General features: G+C 40.3%; 1 protein-coding gene across 1 annotated transcript; it reads right to left on the bottom strand.

The window, feature by feature from the left end:
* Positions 1–12,724: 12,724 nt before the first annotated feature.
* phlpp2 (PH domain and leucine rich repeat protein phosphatase 2) lies at positions 12,725–19,091 on the bottom strand. Its single transcript, NM_001126743.1, is given in 3 exon segments — positions 12,725–13,430; positions 14,362–14,606; positions 18,985–19,091. Coding segments are annotated over 2 exon segments (381 nt in total). The 5' UTR covers positions 14,601–14,606; positions 18,985–19,091; the 3' UTR covers positions 12,725–13,288.
* Between the last annotated feature and the right edge of the window lie 1,021 nt (positions 19,092–20,112).

Below are 20,112 nucleotides of genomic sequence, written 5' to 3'. Positions count from 1 at the left end.
GTTAGGTAAGGCACAATGCACTTAGATGGCTGCCTACACACTAATATTACAAAAAAATACATTTGTTGCTTTAAGAATAAAATTTTAAATGGTAGAGTGAATTATTTGCTATTTAAACAGTGTAATTTAGAAATAAAATGTACATAATAAAAATCATGACAGAATCCCTTTAACTATCAGATCTAGTTAAAGTGCATTTAATAATTTGAACATTTCTGTGGCATCATACTAGTTCTGTATAAAGATTAGATTTTGCCGCTGGGAGTGCCTTTTGCCATGATGTCTTTCTGTTCTTGACAGGTTTACTTAAAACTTCAAGGTTCTCACTTTTTTGCAAGTTTGCTGGTAAGCATTTTTATTTATAAAAATAACTTACCCATGTGACACCAGGAATGTGAGGCACATAAAGGCTTTGTCACAGCTTGACCGTTGGATCTCTTCAAGAAGAACATCACCCACGGTGCACTGCAGTAAACGTGGCACCTCTTCATTTTTGTCTCCATCAAACATGCCATACAGTGCCTCAACCCCTTCTGCAAAGTCAGCTATTGCCAGGGAAGACACGCACAGCCTGTGGGGTTCAACACAAATTGAGCATTTGTTTTCTACCTTACAGTATTTTCTTTTTCATACTGTATGCTGACACTCACTTGTTCCTCTGTCCAGACATCTCTGCCAAACCATGAGTCCAGGGTACAGATGGCACACTCAGGTCTGACTTTGGCACAGGCTTGTTGTCAATTTTGAATGTGGGAATATGGCTATAGAAAAATATATAGGTAAGTGACATAGGTACAATAAAGTGGCATTGTATGCATTCTTGTGCTTGCATTATTGTCATCATACCTTTTATAGGCCTGTGTACAGTAGGCTGGATAAGGTTTTCTTTGAGCAACTTACATTTACATGTATATGAAAGAACTTGCATCTCAGTAAACTGAATCACTGGCATTTAAGGAAGTACAGTTTTAATGGATCCATAACAAAAAATTGTTATGGATCCATTAAAACTGTACTTCCTTAAATATGGGTAAAAACACACTGTTTTATGCATTATTGCCTTAAGATTACTTTTATGGTTGCAAAGCATCAAAGTTTGAAAGACATTTTGGGGCATGTTAATAAAGGCTTAAAAGATATTAAACCGGACTTCCTTGTGACCAAGATTTACTTGGCTCAAAAGGAATGCCAACCATGTATGGAATTCCAGAACTCTATTGTAAAGATTTAGATGGTGAAACAATGGCTACACAAATCAAGACTTTATGCACACAGGGCAGCGACTGGTGAAAACATGAAGTGATTATTCCATGTACAGTTCTGTTCAGAAAAGTTAACAATATGCAAGACCTGTTCCTTAAAGGAGAAGTAAAGGCTAAATCACTGAAAGGTGCCAAATATTAGGCACTACCCAGTGATAGTAATCACTTATCTTATACCCCTGGGTGGTGCTCCTGTAAGGAGAAAACTGCACCAGCTCTACTGCGCATGCTTGAAGAAGAGGATCGTAGGTAGTTTTCTCCTAAAAGAAGCACAAGCTGGGGGTTTTAGGTAAGTGATGACAATCACTAGGGGGTTCCTAACATTTTGGCACCCCTAAGTGATTGTAACACCCCTTCTACTTTAAGCAGGCAGGTGTTAAACCTAGTCTTAATGCTGAGCAATGGAAGATGATTCTCTGGTGTCTTCATCAAGTGCAACAAACATCAATTTATTGTTGTTCTGGAATTTCCCATGACTTTTCTGAAAAATGTAATCAATATCGTGCCACTGCCAAAATCCGCTCCATGCGTCTGCCCCCTGCCTGATCTCTTGGTGCAGACACACAAGGATAGACTGTTTCCACTTAGAAGCAGGCTGAGAAGCTGCCCAGTTTGGCAGTAGCCTTATATTAGGATGTAGTACATGCATAATTTTTGGAATCAACCCAGTACTGTATTTTCCACAAAAGACTGCCTAAATACTACATATAAGCCCTAGATCTACTTCATTAGACTATGTGGGTCCATTATGAGTTCAGACTGGGAGAGATCCTGAATTTGGTGCTTACCTAATTAAGGACGCCATCATTGCCTCATTGCTCCTTGCTTAGCCATCTAACAAATCAGTATAGCAGTGGTGTTCAAGGTAAATTACACAGTTACAGTTAAAACCTGAAATGTTAAAATTCATATGGCTATTTGGGGGTTATAACCTTAAAAGCAAGCAAGTTGCAGGTTGAACTCAGTCATGTGGTAAGGTAATATATATAGTGAAGCAGTAGAATTCTTAATGAATCGGAAAGTGATTGTAGGACTGGCCAGAGGGGATGACTTTGACGTAGTTGGCCAGCTTGAAGTATATTGCAATATATGGACAAACAATCCCTGTTTTGCTTAAACGGAGGGCATTTCTTGGTAGCTTAATGCATGGAATGTCTTAATGTCAGATATATGTATTGATAATGGATGAGTGCAGAGGATCCCTTGTTGTTGTCTATATTAATTTTGTGGTCACAGTCTCATTGCACCCTGACCTAAAGGTTTAAAATTTAGTGGTGATCACCAAATAAAGCAGCATAAAAATCCGTACAGAAGGCTCATAGCACATAACTGATATATGCTCAGCAGGGACCAAGATGCAACAGAAAACTTGTAGAAGGATGAAAATCAGCAATATAATATTTGAGGTTAGGAAAAGGGAAGCCCTAATATAGTTTGCAGCATGCAACAAATTGTACCAGCCTTATTCGGAAAGCAAAAAACTGAAGAACAGAAAAAAGGGCGTCGCACAGAGTGAATTAAAGAAAACAAACTGCAAAGTGTGGTACAGGGGGGTAGAGGGCAATGTGTCAAGTCAGTTGGTTCTAAGAGATATACATATACATAAAGAGATCAACTGCGAGTAAGAATGTAAGGCAGTGTAATAGCAGAGGTATTATCTTTGTAATGATATTTGTTGTGATGACTTTACTATACAGGAAGGCCTTGTATTCTGCAACTAAATTTTATCCTTTTCTTTTTGTTTTCCAGAGATGAATCAAGGTGAAAAATAGGGGCAATGTACAATATTAAAATAATTAGTGTGAAGAAAATAAGAGGGGAATTAAGGGGCAGATTAGAAGTGAGCTAATCAATGGATGTTCGCCACTTGAGTTCACCATTTGATTTACACTTCTAAAAATCCCATAGGAATGAATAGAAAGTGGGATAATTTTTCTGTTATGAGCTCTAATCTCACACTTTGATAAACCTGCTCCTAAGTGAATCCAATGACCGATATACGGTAAGGGAAGATGAATGGTGAAAGAAACGTAGAGATCAAGGATCAGGTATCGTTGTTACCACTGCATTGGTTCATTTTTTTCCTTAGCTTTGCTTTTAAGAAATTGGTGCAACATACAATGCAATAACACAGTTTGTGGAAGGCATGTTCACAATGACTATAGAAATTTTTTTTTTCTTTCAGATTTTATGTTTCAGTTACCTGAGGAAGTCAAGGAGCCGATGACTCAAGACCAGGTCATTGTTCCCTTGCAGGTCCAGCTCACGCAGGGCAGGTGGGAGATTTTCAGGAACCAGGATTTCCGTCAGACTGTTACAGCTCAAGTCAACCAACTGCAGGAACAAAGAGCAGGAACATCTCATGCCAGAGGCCGATTCAGTGACAATGAGATGACACCATGTACACAACTTTACAGCTGTAGCACAGCCTGCAAGCGTAAGAGAGGGAGGGAAAGCAGAAATAATTGGGGATCAGAGTAAGAAGTGGAGTTTTAGGAAAGGTCAGATTGTGTAGGTTCAGATGGGGTGAGACCTGGATATGTGGAAGATTAAAGATTTCAGGGAATACGCTGATGCAGTTGGAGTGAGCGATCAGAGTGTGGAGACGCTTGCAGTTGGACACAGTGCTTGGGAGTGACTTGAGACGATTTCCACTGAGGTTCAGTTCTTCCAAATTCTCCAGTTTATTGAGTTTGCTATACAGAAAATACACAAAATATACTACATAGAGGCTTGCTCTAGAACAACAATCAACATATGTGCTTTCCCCATGCTATGCCTAATTGTTCCTTCTTTTCCCTTTTACCTGGCTGGGAAGGTATCCAGCTGATTGTAGGCCATATGCAGGACCCTGAGGTTCATGTGCATAGTTAATGCAGGAACACAATGGTCTGTAAGACTATTGTTGGTTATGTAGAGAACTTGAAGTTGGCTCACAATGTCCATCCCAACACATGCTGATGGTAAGAACTCCAATGAATTTGCAGATGCATTAAGAAACCTGAGACTGAAAAAATATATATATTATTTGAAATGAATGGCTAGGATCTTTCAAAAATGGCATATCCTTTGCATTAACTTGATTATGAATTAAAATAAATGCTAAGGTTTGTCTTAGTTTCTTTCACCCATATGTAAGGGAAGGTACTAAATTTGCCAAGGTGCAGTAACCCATAGCAACCAATAACTGATGACCAGTAAAAGCTACTGGATTCTATAGGTGATTAAACCTTAAGCAAACTTTGCTAATGGACTGGATCACTTCTAGAACTGGAATACTGCCCCAAAGCAAAAAAAATCTAGTTAGGTTCTTGCCAAATGAGTGGTATTTTTTTTATTACAAAATTTCAACTTTTGTCGTTAGCTCCTGCCCAGGAACATGCACAGTTAAATCTGATCTGGCTTTACAACTGCACATGCTCATGGATGTTGGTCTTTGCCAAAGAGAAGGATAAAGTACAAGTAGCCAACAGCCCCAATGTGTTTCCTTGGACTCTTGTAGTAGTTTACCCACTTTTTAGTTACAAAATATTTAATTTCTTTATATTTTATAAAATGGCTACATTATGCCTTGTACATGTAACTGTTTAGTATTGCATTTCATTTACATGTACTTGTGTATTATCTATCTTGTTTTAATAGTTTTAAAAAGGAATTGAATAATTTTATAGTGCACTAAATGTGTCATTTTTAACAGTTATTTTAATGAAGAAATTTAAAAAAATCATGAATTTAGTAAATTATATATATATTTCCTTACTTTATAGCCATTGTGAAAAGTGAACCAGGAAGCTGCTTTAGTAAATTATGTTGCACATCCAGAGTTTCCAGTGGGATATTCTCCACAGGACTTGGCAAGCACTGGAGATGGTTATGCCCAATAAGCAATTTCCGCAGACTCAAACTACTCATCACTCTTAGGGAAAGAAAAATAGAGAAATGCGGGATCAGAAACTGGTATGTGATGAATTTCCCTCAAATGATCTGAACTTTACCTTAAAGGAAGATCAGTCAGCAAGTTCCAGCTTAGATCCAAAACCTCCAACTTCCTAGCTTCACACACCCACTCAGGAACTGAAGCCAAGCAATTCCTGTTATAAATACATTTGATAAATGTCTTTTCTAGAGCAAATATCAAACACACAGCACAGAAACTCACAGAACTTTGTATTCACCTGGCCATTTCCAAAGAAGTGAGCTGCATAGGGGCAGGATACACACTCACAGATGTTAAACCTGCAAAGCAAGAATATGTTATCCAGATCTAACCCGACTGCTGGGCTAGACTAAGTAGGTGCAAAGAGATATAGACATACTATTAAAGCTGGCAAGAACCAATTTCAGGGAGAAGCCACAGAGTGAAAGCTCCTTCAGCTGATTTCGCTCACAATGCAATTGCTCCAGATTCCCCAAGCAGCTGAGATCCAGTCCTGTTAGATGATTATCACGTACATCAAGGTGAGTGATGTGGTTTATTCCTTCTAGACTACCACTTGCAATCTGTGTAATAAGATTCATCCTGTAAAGCAAGAATAAATGACCGATGTTATCTCCCTAAATAAATTACTATAAAAGGCAATTATCTAACTGTAATAACATTAGCATATTCTGCAGCTCTGTACAGAATGGGTACTAATTGATAGATACATTAGATAGAAATCACTAAGTACAAAGGTGTGAGTGGTAAAATAGGATTATATATATATATATATATAAACAAGTAGTGACGGCACTCACAGAAATTTTCACACTAGGAGACATCAAATGAATTGTAGAAGTGAGGTTTTATTCAGTCCGACGTTTGAGTTCCACCAGGAACTTTCCTCAGGGACAGCGACACCATAGTGCAGTACAAACACAAATACAAATGGGCGCCAAAGATGTTGCTAGGCAACCCCAACATACAGTGAAAGTGAAGTAAAACATGTAAAGTACAAAGCAAATATATCCAAAAGTTACATAGTAGCAGTCACCCCAATGGTTACGTGACTAGAGAAAAAAAATGGGCAAGTCAAGACACATGAGCGATTATGCAGAGCTCCACGGATTGATCTGACAGCACAGACCTGTCCCGTGCATAGAACGGAGCCACAGAGTATAGTCATAGATCCCCCCCTGTCCCTTGCACACTTACTTCATTAGCGACTTGGGAGCCCGGACAGCCACAATGCGCACTTAGCAAAATCACGCAGCGATCTGTATTGTGAGCGCCCTCTGACGCGCTCCCCCCGGTTGCTAAGCAACCCACCAGCGGTGAGCGGACATGAAGGTCCTGCGTGCATCGGCAATCCACCGTTTAGTCAGGAGTCAGCTGTATTAACAAAACTTTAGGAGTAACTGATTCTCAGGCTATCAAGGACATCGCGGTCCTCATTGCAGAGGCCAGATGCCCATGTATGCCCAACGAAATATTTTTACTCCAAGCCCAAAGCCACCTTATATATAGGTGGAAGCACATCTGGGGTAGCATTGCCTATTGCACCACTCACATGGGGGCTCAAGGGGGTATATGTGGCCCTACGCAGGGTATCACAGGTCGGGAGGGGAGTCGCATTAGGTATACGTGGACTAACAGCGCATATTGTGTGTCCCCCGCGGGGCACTCCTTCTATGTGGCATTTGTCAAAAAGGGCAGAAAATAGAGGGCACACCTTCTGCTCTGCCCTGTGTGCTTAGAGGAGGATCAGACCATGGCTGTGAAAGCAGTAAGAAGCATGAAAAAATAAAAATAAAAAAAATAAAGCAAAAAAGGAGCTGTAAAAGCATGTGTCTACGTTTGACTTAAGTCCAGCAGAGATTAATACAAACAGATGTTCTAAGGCATAACAATATTAGCTGTAAGTTGTTACTAATATATTACAGAGTCAGTAAAGGTATAGATGGCGGGTCGCCAAGCAATGAGATATAAAGTATATATATATATATATATACACACATACTATAAACAGTGCTTAGTGATGTAATTAGATATAACCGATGCTCAATGATGTAACGTATCACATGACTTGCTGAAACTTGTGTATTATAATTAATACCCCCTTGATAATGGAAAAGGATATTAGCAATCACCTCAGTTTGCCTAGTGCTTTTATATGGCCATGGAACTTCTTGGTGACTTATAATATACTTATATTTTAAAGTAATAAGTTATTTACTATATATTTCACCCTGGGATGCATGGCCAAGAGTGGCCACTCATATACATAGCCAATTAGCAGCGATTCATTTGTTCAGTTGATGGCCCAAACATGCTGCTTTAAAAAGGAAGTGAGAAGGAACCTTACATTATTAATGTAGCATCTCAGTTTCACTGGTCATTACCTCAGGTCAATGTGCTTCAAATGAGGCATACTATTTAGGATCTGAAGACTTAAGGCTTCCAACCGGTTTCCTGCCATACACAGCTTTTCCAGAGAAATCAGTTTCTCATAGACCTTTGGAACACTGCTTAGGTTATTGAATGCCAATCCCAGAGTAGACAGTTGCTGCAGAGATCCAAGCTCCTCAGGTAATGAGGTCAAAGAATTCCCATCCAGATTCAGAGTCTGTAGACTACAGGTAGAACAATGAGTATGAACCACAGCTTCACTTACTGCAAGAAAGATTTACACTGCTTGTATGATATGCCATACAAAATACTAATCTCCTGAAATGGCTTCCCAGAAATAATGTGAACCATCGGTGGGAAGACATATGCATTGCTAAGTCGCTCAGAGTTTCCTCATGAAGGAAATTTTGGGTATATTCCTTGCCAACAGAGGTTCACATGATTGTTGGTGGGAAGGCAATTTGGGAAGATAAGTTGTCTGCGGTAGATATTTATTGCTGGTAACTAATTTCCCTTTGGGAAGTTAGCCTTAGAGTAGCATGTTTTATCAATAGATAAGCCTTTAGTACAGAAATAAGTCTTAAAGGTTGGTTTAAGTGGTGTTGGTGGAGACTAAGGCACTCAGGCTTTATGTCTTATGTGAGTAAGTTTCCCTTTCTTTTCTTATTCTACAGGCAGCCAGGGGGTTGCTTACCCAAAGAGAGCTGTATACTGACCTTTGCAGGTGACTAAGTTCTGCTGGCAGCTGTTTTAGTCTGTTACAGGACATGTTCAGCTCTGTCAGGTTTGTAATGTCACAGATTTGAAGGGGGAACTCTCTCAGGTTGTTATGCGATAAATTGAGAACTTTCAGCTGTGAAAACCTTTAGTACAGCAGAAACAGAGGCAGACGTCAGTCTTGTCTTCCAAGGTTGTATTGCAAACAGAGGATTACTAATAACTTGATATCCAGCAGTGCATGCAATACTTATCCTCTTGTGCAATCACATTACTGAAATTAAGGAACAAACGAATAAATACAGCATTGCTGGGCTACCAACCTGCACAGGGTGCTTACGCCCCCTGAACATTGTGGATTCATAAAGTTATGGCGTAGATTTAAGGATGTGATGTCCTGGCTGTAGAACAGATGATCTGGAACCCCCTCTAAGCTTTGACAAGATAGATCAACAGTGCCGGGCCTTTGTGACACAACCTGAAATACAATCAGAGAAAACTGGACAATGGCCTTATTTTTTATTTCCTTTATAAAATGCCAAGTATATCCAATATCACTAATGCACCTGCATAGTTTGTTCAAAGTAGACAACATATATGCAAAAAATGGCATGATGCTGTGATGAGCAGTGGAATTTGTGGGCTGTGCATAATTACAGTTGAAGTATGCAAAATAAAAATACTTACAGAACAAAATCAACCTTAACACTGCTGTGTTATATAAAAAGATCAGTTCATATTAATGTGTAATAATGTAATGTTAAATAGCATTTGTTCACTTGCATGGACACAAACAATTTCATTGTCAGACCATCCTAGAGTGTAATGAAAAGGCCCACACCAGACTGTATTCAGCCCACCACATTTTATGATCTTACAATAGATGCCTGGCGGTACCATCGCTGATAATCTCCAGGGAAATCAAAGCTGATGTGGTACGTTTGAGCCTGGGCTCCAGCTGAATAGAAAGCCAGACACTGAGGTCTGCGTTTAATCTCCTCGATCTGCATGAGATACAGAAATGAAGCCTATATTTATGGGAAGTTTAGTGTCCGATGACAAAAAAAACAAAACATTTGGACTCTTAATTGAAAATATTGATTTAGAAGGATTTAAGTCATCTCACCTTGCCCCCAACAAGGGGCAGAATGTGCATTTTTCCTGCATGACAGTCCTTCACAGAAGATACAATTAAACTTGTCCCACAAAGTACAACTTGTCTCTCTGCCCACTTGTGTAGCTGAGTTTTGCCTTTACGCACCATAAACTCTCCAGATAATAAAATCCGATCCTGTTGTTCCACAGGAGTTGGCAACTCTGTGCGAAAATACAAATAGATTACTTGTATAATAAAACCATACATATACATGTAAACACATACATAATTGCATATATACTAAATTCAAACATATAAATATAGCTGTTTATATTGGCACAAAAAGGCAAAGAAGCTGCAAAACTTTACTTTAGTTTTCCATATTGCCATTTATTTTTTTGATGCTCTTAACATTATGAATGTCATCCCCCCCAAACCAAAATATAAGATGGAGTGTAGATAATTTTCCAAAATATTTAACCATCCCCAGGCTTAATGCAATTTTCAGCAGGTCAATTATATAGCCAGTACACAGAGCTCAGTTGGGCTAGGACAGATTATCTGAAGCTCTGCCTAATTCTTTAAAGAAACAGTAACACCAAAAAATGAAAGTAATTAAAATATAATGCAGTGTTGCCCTGCACTTGGAAAACTGATGTGTTTGCTTAAGAGAGACTAGTTTTTATAAATAAGCTGCTGTGTAGCCATGGGGGTGGCCATTAAAGTTAAAATAGGGCTAAATGGCCAGGTTACATAGCAGAGAACACATAAGCTCTGTAGAATATAATGGTGTTATCTTTTATCTGCTATTTAACCTGGGCCATTTAGCCCTACTTCAGCTTGCCTACATTTTGACACAGCTACTTGTTGAGGGTGAAAACACCCTTATGGTGAAGAAACTTGGAGCTACTTGTCACGGCTACTAAATGCCAGAAAATACCCTGCCATACACAATACTAAGAATTACCTCTGCTAAAACACATGTAGAGACAGTTATCAGTAAAAGATCAACATTGTCTATTTCAGTAGCTGTGACAAGTAGCTGCTACTAGTAGCTCCATATCCTCACCCATAGGGCCGTGGCAGATGGGGAGATTAGTCGCCCGCAACAAATATTTCTTGTCGCGGGCGACTAATCTCCCCGATATGCCATCCCACCGGCTTGAATTTAAATCGCCGGTGGGATGGCATATGCGGAGCCGTGATTTTGGGAGTTTCCTCTCAAGGCCATCCCACTGGCGATTTACATTCAAGCCGGTGGGATGGCATATCAGGGAGATTAGTCATCCACGACAAGGGAGATTTGTCACCGAATCTCCCCGTCTGCCACGGCCCTTATATAAACTAAATAAAGCAAAGAAATCAGTTTTACCAGTACAGGGCAACAGTGCATAATATTTTAATTACTTTAAAACACTTTCATTTTTTGGTGTTACTGTTCATTTAATGCATTAAATATTAGAGTTAAAGGACACCTAACTCCATTAGAAGTTAAACATTTGGCTGGTTTGCTCAAGTGCTAACCCAGAGCATAAATACATGGAGAAAGGCAGAGGCCCCCACATCCCCTGAAAATGAGGGCAATTACTGTCCACAGTAACCTTGAAAGGCATTTATCTTACACAGAGACAGAAGTGATGTAGGATAGCTTTTTATTATTTGAGTTGAATATGTTTTACTAACTTGGTTGCAGCTAATCTTGTATGATAACTAACACTGGAAAGAAACATTACCCTTGTACAGATTGCAATGAGGACAAGATATTAGTCATTTGGCCAAAATAAACAAATAATATAACTTCATGGGGAGTCCAGCTGTCCATGTGCGTTATCATATGGGTTATAGGGATAGTCATTTTTCTAAAAAGTAAATAACCTGTTCTTGTGACCAGCAGCAGAATTACTAACCAGAGTGGTCAGTGGTGGGTAATTTGTAGAGCTAATGAAGCAGTACCAGAATTATATGGGGCCTTCATACGTGGGGTGAAGCTGGGAGGAATCTGACTCCAGAGTGTAGCTGGGAGAGGTGATAATGACAATAACAGTAAAACTGGAGTCTGTAAAGAGTTTCAACTTTGCACCTGACAAAAGATCACCTGACATTGATTCACATTGATCATAATCTCTTCACAAAAGTGAACAAAGGTCTTGTATAGGATAGTATAGGAGCACCTACTTAGCTGTAGGAGAATGCTGTAGGTAGCATGCATCAATCTGCTTACAGTACCAAGTGCCTAAAGGAAGTATGGAAATGAACGAGCCATCATTTACAGCTTTGTTTATCATGTCCAACTTTCCACTCATTGCTTAGATATAAAAGAGTGCAGCTGAGGGCAGCTGGATATTGCTGGAGATAAGTTCAGTTTATTATCCTTGCTGTTGCATAAAATGACAACTCGGAAGAAAAATGATGGGAACAGGTATTATTGCAGTAGAGGGTTTATGTAGCAGCGAGCGTTTATGGGCAGATGACTCAGCATCTAGTGTTTTGCTACAAGTAAAAGCTGGGCAATAAAATCAACCTGCTACTCATATAAATGGTGATCTGAGCTCAGCAGAAGTAAGGAGTGGTGCCTGCTTGGAGCCAGGAGTTTACAATATACATTTCTTGTGATGATTAACTCTCTGCAAGTAGCACACCTACTGTTTGTAAGCTTTCTTGTACAGGTACAGAGCATAGTGTTACCTGCATGAAGCCCACACAGATTCCTATATCAGCACACCATCTTAATGACTTTATGGCTATAATAATAGTATATTATTACTTATTACTAGTATTATGTATACTATAATATATAATAGTGCAGAGTATAGCAACACATTTACCAAGGCTGCTTCCCTGGGAAAGTTGGATCATTGGTTGGGAACAGGGGCTTAGCCAAAAGGTCAGGTATGGTAAGTAGTGGACTCAGGGTCGGACTTGGGCACCGGGAAAAAACACGGTGGGCACCGCAGGGCCTGCCCAATCTTTCCAAAGATGCTGGTCTCCCTCCCCGACATGCTGAAGAGGTGAGTTTAAATTACGAGCGCTCGGAGGAGGAGGTCGGAAGGGTGGTGGGGTGCCCTGCGGGGGGTGTAAAGGCTGAGACATGGCTTCTAGGGGGGTGCAGGGGCCTTTGAGGCAGCAGCCCTGGTGGGCCCTGCACCCCCTAGTCCAACCCTGAGTGGACTGACCTGAAACTCGCAGGTCTGGCCCAACACTATACTTTCCTAGCTGGAATACGGAGTAAATTTTTTTTGTGAAAAAAAAACCAATATTCTTGTATGCACCTAAGCCATGGGGGTTAAATCAAAATAGTAAAGAAATACAAGTAAAAGGCTATTTAGCAGGAATTAAGTGCTCAAAAGCATTTATTTCAACACAACAGGTTTCGAGCCTGCAAGGCTCTTTCCTAGCTTATTGCCCCACACACAACCTTAAGATGCAAAATTTCCCCCTCTGTGGCATTCTTTTAGACAATTTTTCTGGCCCCACCCCCTCTGTTGGTGTTATTTCATAAGATATTGGGTGCGTGTCTGTTGGGAGACGAGGCAACTGATATCAGCAAGGGTTTGGATATCGGTCGTCTCGTCAATCAGACGTCTTGTTGATCGTATGACCAACGGTTGCATGATCATAACTGTAAGGTGTATGGCCACCATTAGGGTTGAAATCATTAATCGTGGGCTCTAGGAAGAATCACCATTGGAACTATGGCTAATACAGCAATCTTTTCACTTATCTGCAACCTTGTAATCGCAAAGGAGGCTTGAACAATAAAAGTCATCTATTTATCCAAGGCGATAATGAACGGTATAACTGAGCATCAGACAAATGTTTTGGTTTTTTTTAAAAAAAAAAAAAAAAAAAGGTAGTAAAGAACTGCACGTGGCAAACCCCCCTTTTTTATTTACCACTATAGAACCGGATCATGCAGCTTAGGTCTGAGTAAGCTGCTTCCTCTTGGATCCGCAGGGCATCTTGAAAGCCCAGAGCAGCTAAGTATTTATATATCATGTGCAACGGTCGCTCCTGAGGATCCAGCCTCCTACAGGGAAGCACAAAGACATTTCTCTTAAATTTAATTATGTAGAAGCTGTAAATCATAATGCAAAACAACAAGAGGGGAATCAGGTTATGTGTTAAGGCAAGACTGAAACAGCTCTAAATTACAGGAAAAAGCTTTAAAGTCCTTTAAGGCAGCTGATCTGCCCATTACTCATGACTTGAGGCTGTCATGACACTGGACAAGTGATCCCCAATCAGTGGCTTGTTAAACTGACAGTGTGCATAGAGGCTACCTAATAGCCAATCTTAGCTCTTATTTGGCACCTCCATGAACGTTTATGATGCTTGTGTTGCTCTCCAAGTCTTTTTACATTTGACTGTGGCTCATGAGTAAGAAAGGTTAGGGGATCCCTGCACTAGACAATCTAGACCATGCAAATGTTAACTGTTGCACTCACTTTCAATTGAAAATAAACAGACCCAACAGTGGCTAAATGTCCCATTAGGTAAATGGCATGCTGGGCAATTTTAAGTGCCGTATAGTGACGTGTATATCTCTGGAAAACTTGAGGTCCAGCATTGCCCAGTGGTGGAAACCTCTAACCTTCTTTTATTTGTGATAATATTTGAGCTTTATACTGAAGAATGCTGGCAATACATTGGTTGATAAAAGCTGCACACTTAAGACATACTGGCAGTTTCTTGGCCATATATGGCAGCCTTCCGACTGGCTCCATGACTGATAAATAGCCAAAAATCAGATATCAAGCGGGTTTGAAAATCTTGATAGGTGAGGATAGGTGATCCAATTGTTGTCCTAATCAGATCAGCCTCATTAACTCAAGGGATGAAAACATATTTTTGCCTGTTTGTATTGATTTAATGATCGCTCCCAACCAAGAATCACCTCAGCTTATATATATTTATCTGCTTGTTACATATTAAATATTGCTGTTCTGGTTTGCCCTTACCTGACAAGATCTCCATTGAGCTGAATATAAAGGCCATCTCTCCCCTCACTAGCACAGATCTCTGATACAGAGGTTTCCACTGTGCAAAGGACTACAAGAAGATCAGGGCTGGAAGCACTGGTGTCTGTTCCATACACATAGACGCAGCCTCTGTTTGGATCTTCTCGCAGCCATTCTCGCTCACGAGAGCCAAGGCAACTCTTCTGGTTCAAACAGTTTCTGCTTCCACTGCGCTTCATATTTCTCTGTGGGAACAGAAAATTCAAATATCTTGCTACAGGGAAGATTATAAAAGATTTATCTTTTTGGCACAAGAGTGTTTGAAAAGGTCTTAACATCTATACACTGTTATGGATAGGAGATTAGAGAACATATTGTTCTAGATCTCTCACTGGATGATACCGGATAACATTCATATGCTAACATCTTTGTTTTTCTTATCTTACTCCTATTTTATCCATATCTGTTCCCTTTATCGCAAATCCTATATCATATTGTTTCTCATCTCCATTTCTGTTTCCAGTTTCATCCATTCTCTCCAGTTCAACAATGACATCACCTCCTAGAGAGAAAGCCTACAGTCGCTATCAACTTCGGTAATGGCCCCTTCCTTTTATCTCAGGCACATGATTCCTTCTCTGTTGTGTTATGTTGTCCATGTGTGATTGCAAAAGCAACATTTGTTTATAGTATATAAATAGAAAGTATTTTACTTTCATATTGGGGCCAGAGAGGGCCTTGTTAACAAAGCCTATCACTATCTTTAGCAATCATCACAGTGTAGTTGGTGCCTATCTCTGGTTATCTCTGGTTTCACCCTACTATACATTGTTCTGTATAGAACATCTATATTGGCCAAAAAGCCTGTAAACGATGTAAAATAAATAAACATCTTATTAGGCTAGAAAGCATTGCCAGTCCTTCTGCAGCCTACAAACCACAATTCCTCACAGAGCTAGAAAATTAGAAAGTTGGCACTGGTTTAAGGAACGATATGCAGAGATATGGGATTCACTGTATAAATCATATAGCAAATAGCAGGTACAATTCTGCAGTAGAGCGCTCAGAACAAAATTATATCTTTCTAAACCATATGAAATAAAGACTGAATGGATATGAATTCTACAATGTGCAAAGCAAACTTTTCCTGGCCCTCTCAGTCAACTACTATGCATTGTGGGACAGGTACTTACTGGATGACCAACAAATACCCATTTTATTAATCAAACAAAACAAAACATTGTTTTTTAACAATTGTTAGTTCTAGCCGCAGAGGCATAGTTTTTGGCAGCAGGATTGTGATATACTTGGCAATTGTGATCTGCAGAGAACAGAATTAAACCCAGAAACTGAGAATCTATGGTGCTGTCTGTCAATGCAATATATTCAACAAATCTTCAGTAAGCAGTGTAAGAAGTGTGAGATCACAGTGGCCTTCCACCACTTGCGTTTGCCAGTATCTCCAAACAACAGAAGCCATATACAGCCTGACCTGCATGGTATCCGACTGACTGTCACACAGGCCAAACGGCTGGATACCCTATGACAGATACGCTATAACATGCCATATACGGACATGGCCACCTTGCGTTTGTTTAATTTGCTGGGGTCAACCACCTCAACAATCAGAACAGTAGGAAGTGAACAAGAGCTGCTGAGATTCAAGTTCTCTTCACTTCCTTTTGTCCAAACAATGGAAATTTTCAATCGAGGCTGATATTCCTCAATGGGGATCACAGAATCGCTTTAGTTATTATTAAGGCTGATGACACAGAAGGAGATTAGTAGCCCCGCAATTAATCTTCTCTAGCAGTGGAGGCTAATCTCCCCGAATTCTTTCCTCCTGGCAAGAATGTAAATCGTCGGTGGGACAACATATGTGTCACATTGGCTTTCAGAAGTCGACCAAAGTTACCTCCTTAGGGTGACTTCAGAAAGCATGTGTAGTAGAATCTTAGTAGAAATTAAGCTGTGCATTCATTAGGTGGTGTAATACTGGTAAAACCCTACAAAAAGCTAAGGGCCAATGATAGATGCAGAAGTACTCTTATTCAAAATGTGCAAGAGGGGTATCTGTAGCATTTTTAAATAATTTGCCTCTGCCAATGACAAAGCAACCAGCAGCCAGATTCAGAATCACATCATATTTATCTGCCAATCTTCAATTCCTAGTCTGCTTTCTAGGATAGGTGGCAGCTGCACAAAAAAGCATTTTCAAGTAGTTTCAAAAAGACAAAACACTCCATAGCAAACTAGAGGGTGGGCACAGGGTGTGGGCACTTGCTGGCATTGGTAACAGTAACTAGGAACACACACAGGATATTTTTGGGGTAATGGCTTAGGGTTCTTTTTGATCACTGGCTCTGAGAAAGCCCCTAATTCCTTACTTTTGTGCATAAGGCAATGGCCAAGTATATTCCTATTGTATATGCCACCATTATCTGCCAAGGAATGTATTTTGGTCATACTGGAAGCAAACCTGTGCAATTTTATGATTATTGTTATAAGAATTATACGTGTAATCCTAACTCAGAACCAACCAAGGCATGACTGATTTACCTGTCGCTCTTGCAGTCATGTGAGTGTAGCACAAAGAATTTCAACACTCTTACCCAGAGCTGATATAAAAATCACCAACAAAAAACTACACAGTGGCCTACAGAAATCAGTAGCTGACCATCACTGGCATTTTTTCCTAAATAATAGTTCACTCACCATGGATCTACCTGATCCAGCAAGTTCCTAACTGGAGCTAACAGCATCACTTCTGGGAGAATCAGCTCTATGCAACTTGCTCCATTGCCAAGTACTGAAGTCAAGCTTTGCAGTGTTTACTGTCTTGTGCTGCCTGGTAATTAAAGAACTAATGAGTGTTGCTAGGAAGCAATGGAGTGAGATGGTAAAATGGGGGTGCACAGAGTCTATTGGAAATTGACCTATTATTATACCCAGCGCCTAAATACTGGGTGGGATCCAAAAACAAGACTGCTATATAGGGAATATTATTCATTCATCTCCACCAACCACAAAGTGCATGGTAGACTGTATGGGGAAACTGATCTTGGTGATAAACCCCTGTATTACTGAGGTTTTGCTAATCTGGTGTTGCAGTATGCTCATAAAAGGCCTATAGCAGAGGTCTATTGACTTTTGGGGTCAGACACCCTTTGCATTGAAACATTTGGTTACATTTATATGAAAACATGGTTGAACTATCCTATAGTTGCAGTGATATTCAACATAACAAATAAGCATTCACCTTAGCATGTTAACCTATTTGCACCCCCCACACACCATTTAAGTGCTGTCCCACATTATGGGAAACAATTGTCTATATAAATATATCCATGTGAAAGGTTTTTTTTCCTTTTACACCTGCAAGACTTTTTGTCATTTAAGACCATTTGGCTCTTCTGTGCCTAAATGTACCACTGCTGTTAGTCCTGCCACTCCAAGGCAGTATCAGTGTAAAAAACACACTAATTTATCCCTCCATGACATGACCAAGGGCACCCTGTAGTTCATGAACTGCAAAATGGCCACTAAGATAAAGTTCAAGGCTTTCGCACAGTGGCAATCTCACTCACAGTAGTGCTAAGTGCTAAGTAGAGGTGGTGTGGGGGAGTTATGACGCGGAACATTGAATGATCTGAGAATGGAAATGAAGCCCCATCATAATTATTGCCTCTGATTTGCACTTGAAAATGAAGAGTAATAAAAAACTCACCCAAGTAAATGGGCAGGCACTCAGTGAGCAACTCCGGCTTGTAAAGGCAAGAAGTCATTTATTTAAAAATTAGAATATAGCTTTCGGTGTTTCATGCTTTCCATGGGACTAGCACAGTCATTTTTTAATAAATTACTTTTCCGCCTTCACAAGCTGGGTTTGGGGTCACTGAGTGCCTGTCCTTTCTGCAAGACCCTTATATGCAGTAGATAAGGATTATTAATGCTTATTTACAAAACGCCAACATATACCGCAATGCTGTACAATAAATGGGTGTATACATTAAACCTTACCTACAGATTACAAACAAAAATATAACCAAAAATGAATAAAGAGCTGAAGCTTACAATCAAAAAGGAGAGTCTTTTTTATTATTCTGAAACGAAACTTGCAGGGTTTAATTGTTTTTTTTAGCAACTATTTCAACCCTGCCATTCTGTCTTATTCTTCCCATCACTCCCAATACAACGGTGCCAAGTACTATACTCTAACCAGCCCCACTGACCCCCTTCACTGTCGCAGTCACCCCAGTTATCCCCACATATTCATTCAGCTCATTGGTTCATTCGCACCCCATCCAGGACTCCTACCCCCTCCTTTAGTTCAGAGTCAGTTTTAAGGGGTGCGACAAAGACAAATGCCCAGGCCGGCTGAATGTCGCCAGTTACGGTGCCATGCAGAGTTGGCACACGTTAGCAGCAGCTTGCAGGCAAAGCCATACTCTGCCAATCAGAAGCAGCTTCGCTTCATCCGCTACTCGTTCGGCTCTACTGACCCCCTTGCCATCTTTCTAGTTTGCCACTACAACCCACTACACCTATACACGGACTGTTTCAGCTCCACCTATACCTTTCCTGTCCATTTTCATATTTCGCTCCCCATTCAAGGTCTGTTACCTTTAGCACCCGGATGGCACCTCCCTGGCCATTGGCGCTGCTGCCGTGCATTTGCTTTGGGCCTCCTATTGCTCCAAATCCCGGGGTCGCCCCCGGTCCGTGTCCGCTCATCTCAGAATGATATCCAGAGCGACTGACAGCTCGAACAGCACAGCCAACCACGGCATTGCCCCGCCCATAGCCTAGTGACTGTAAATGACCCAACCAATCACATACAGATTTTGTACACACGCCTCAAGCCTTTGGTCCAGCCCACCTTACCTAGGGCAAAGTATGTAAAGGAAGGTGTCTGAATCGGCCATCTTTAATTCTGGCTACGGAACTCTGTATTCCCAACTTATGACGTACATTTGAGGCGCCGGAAACTTTAAGTGTAGAACGGCAGTACAGTCCTGTCAACCTTGGCACGATTTATAGAATGTGATTTTACTGTGCGGCTTCCTTGCTCGCAGCCAGTTCGAGGGCGAAGATTTCAGGTTTATTCTCTAGTTTTTTTTTCTGAATTTGTAGATGGCCATTTTAATGCAGTGTCAGGGAAAGAAATTTATATGGATAGTTGCTCCTAGCACCCACCCATCACTAAGGAAGGGTTAATAAACCAAGAATTATTGCCAAACAGCAATTGGCAGAAAATATAACGGATTTAAACAAATTTATAAAACACAGACTTGAGTTGACGTGGTTCATTGTTGTTGGGCATGCCAGCTTCAGTTGACGAAATTAAAGATTTAGGGGCAGATTTATCAAATTGAAAGATTAGAGCTCACTACAGAAAAATTCACCCATTTCTATTCATTCCTATTGAATCTTTAGAAGCGTATGTATCAAATGGTGAACTCGAACTTTCACCTATTGATAAATATACCTCTAAAAATCCCATAGGAATGAATAGAAATTGGCTGAGGTTTCTTTTTGTGGTGAGCGCTAATCTCATATTTTGATAAATCTGCCCCAAATGTTCTAAAGACAAGGTCCAATGGATGCACGATTGTACACTGTTTTAGCTGCATTGCACCCCCACACTCAGTTCCTTTAAAGCTCCTATTAAAGGGGGATTGTGCCTCAAGGTTTATAGGAGACATATCCTATAAAAATTACAAATGTACCAGTGAATTATACTCCTCTAAA

The sequence above is a fragment of the Xenopus tropicalis genome, chromosome 4 (assembly GCF_000004195.4).
Source record: "Xenopus tropicalis strain Nigerian chromosome 4, UCB_Xtro_10.0, whole genome shotgun sequence".
Lineage (NCBI taxonomy): Eukaryota > Metazoa > Chordata > Amphibia > Anura > Pipidae > Xenopus > Xenopus tropicalis.
This window is presented reverse-complemented; position numbering and strand designations above follow the sequence as displayed.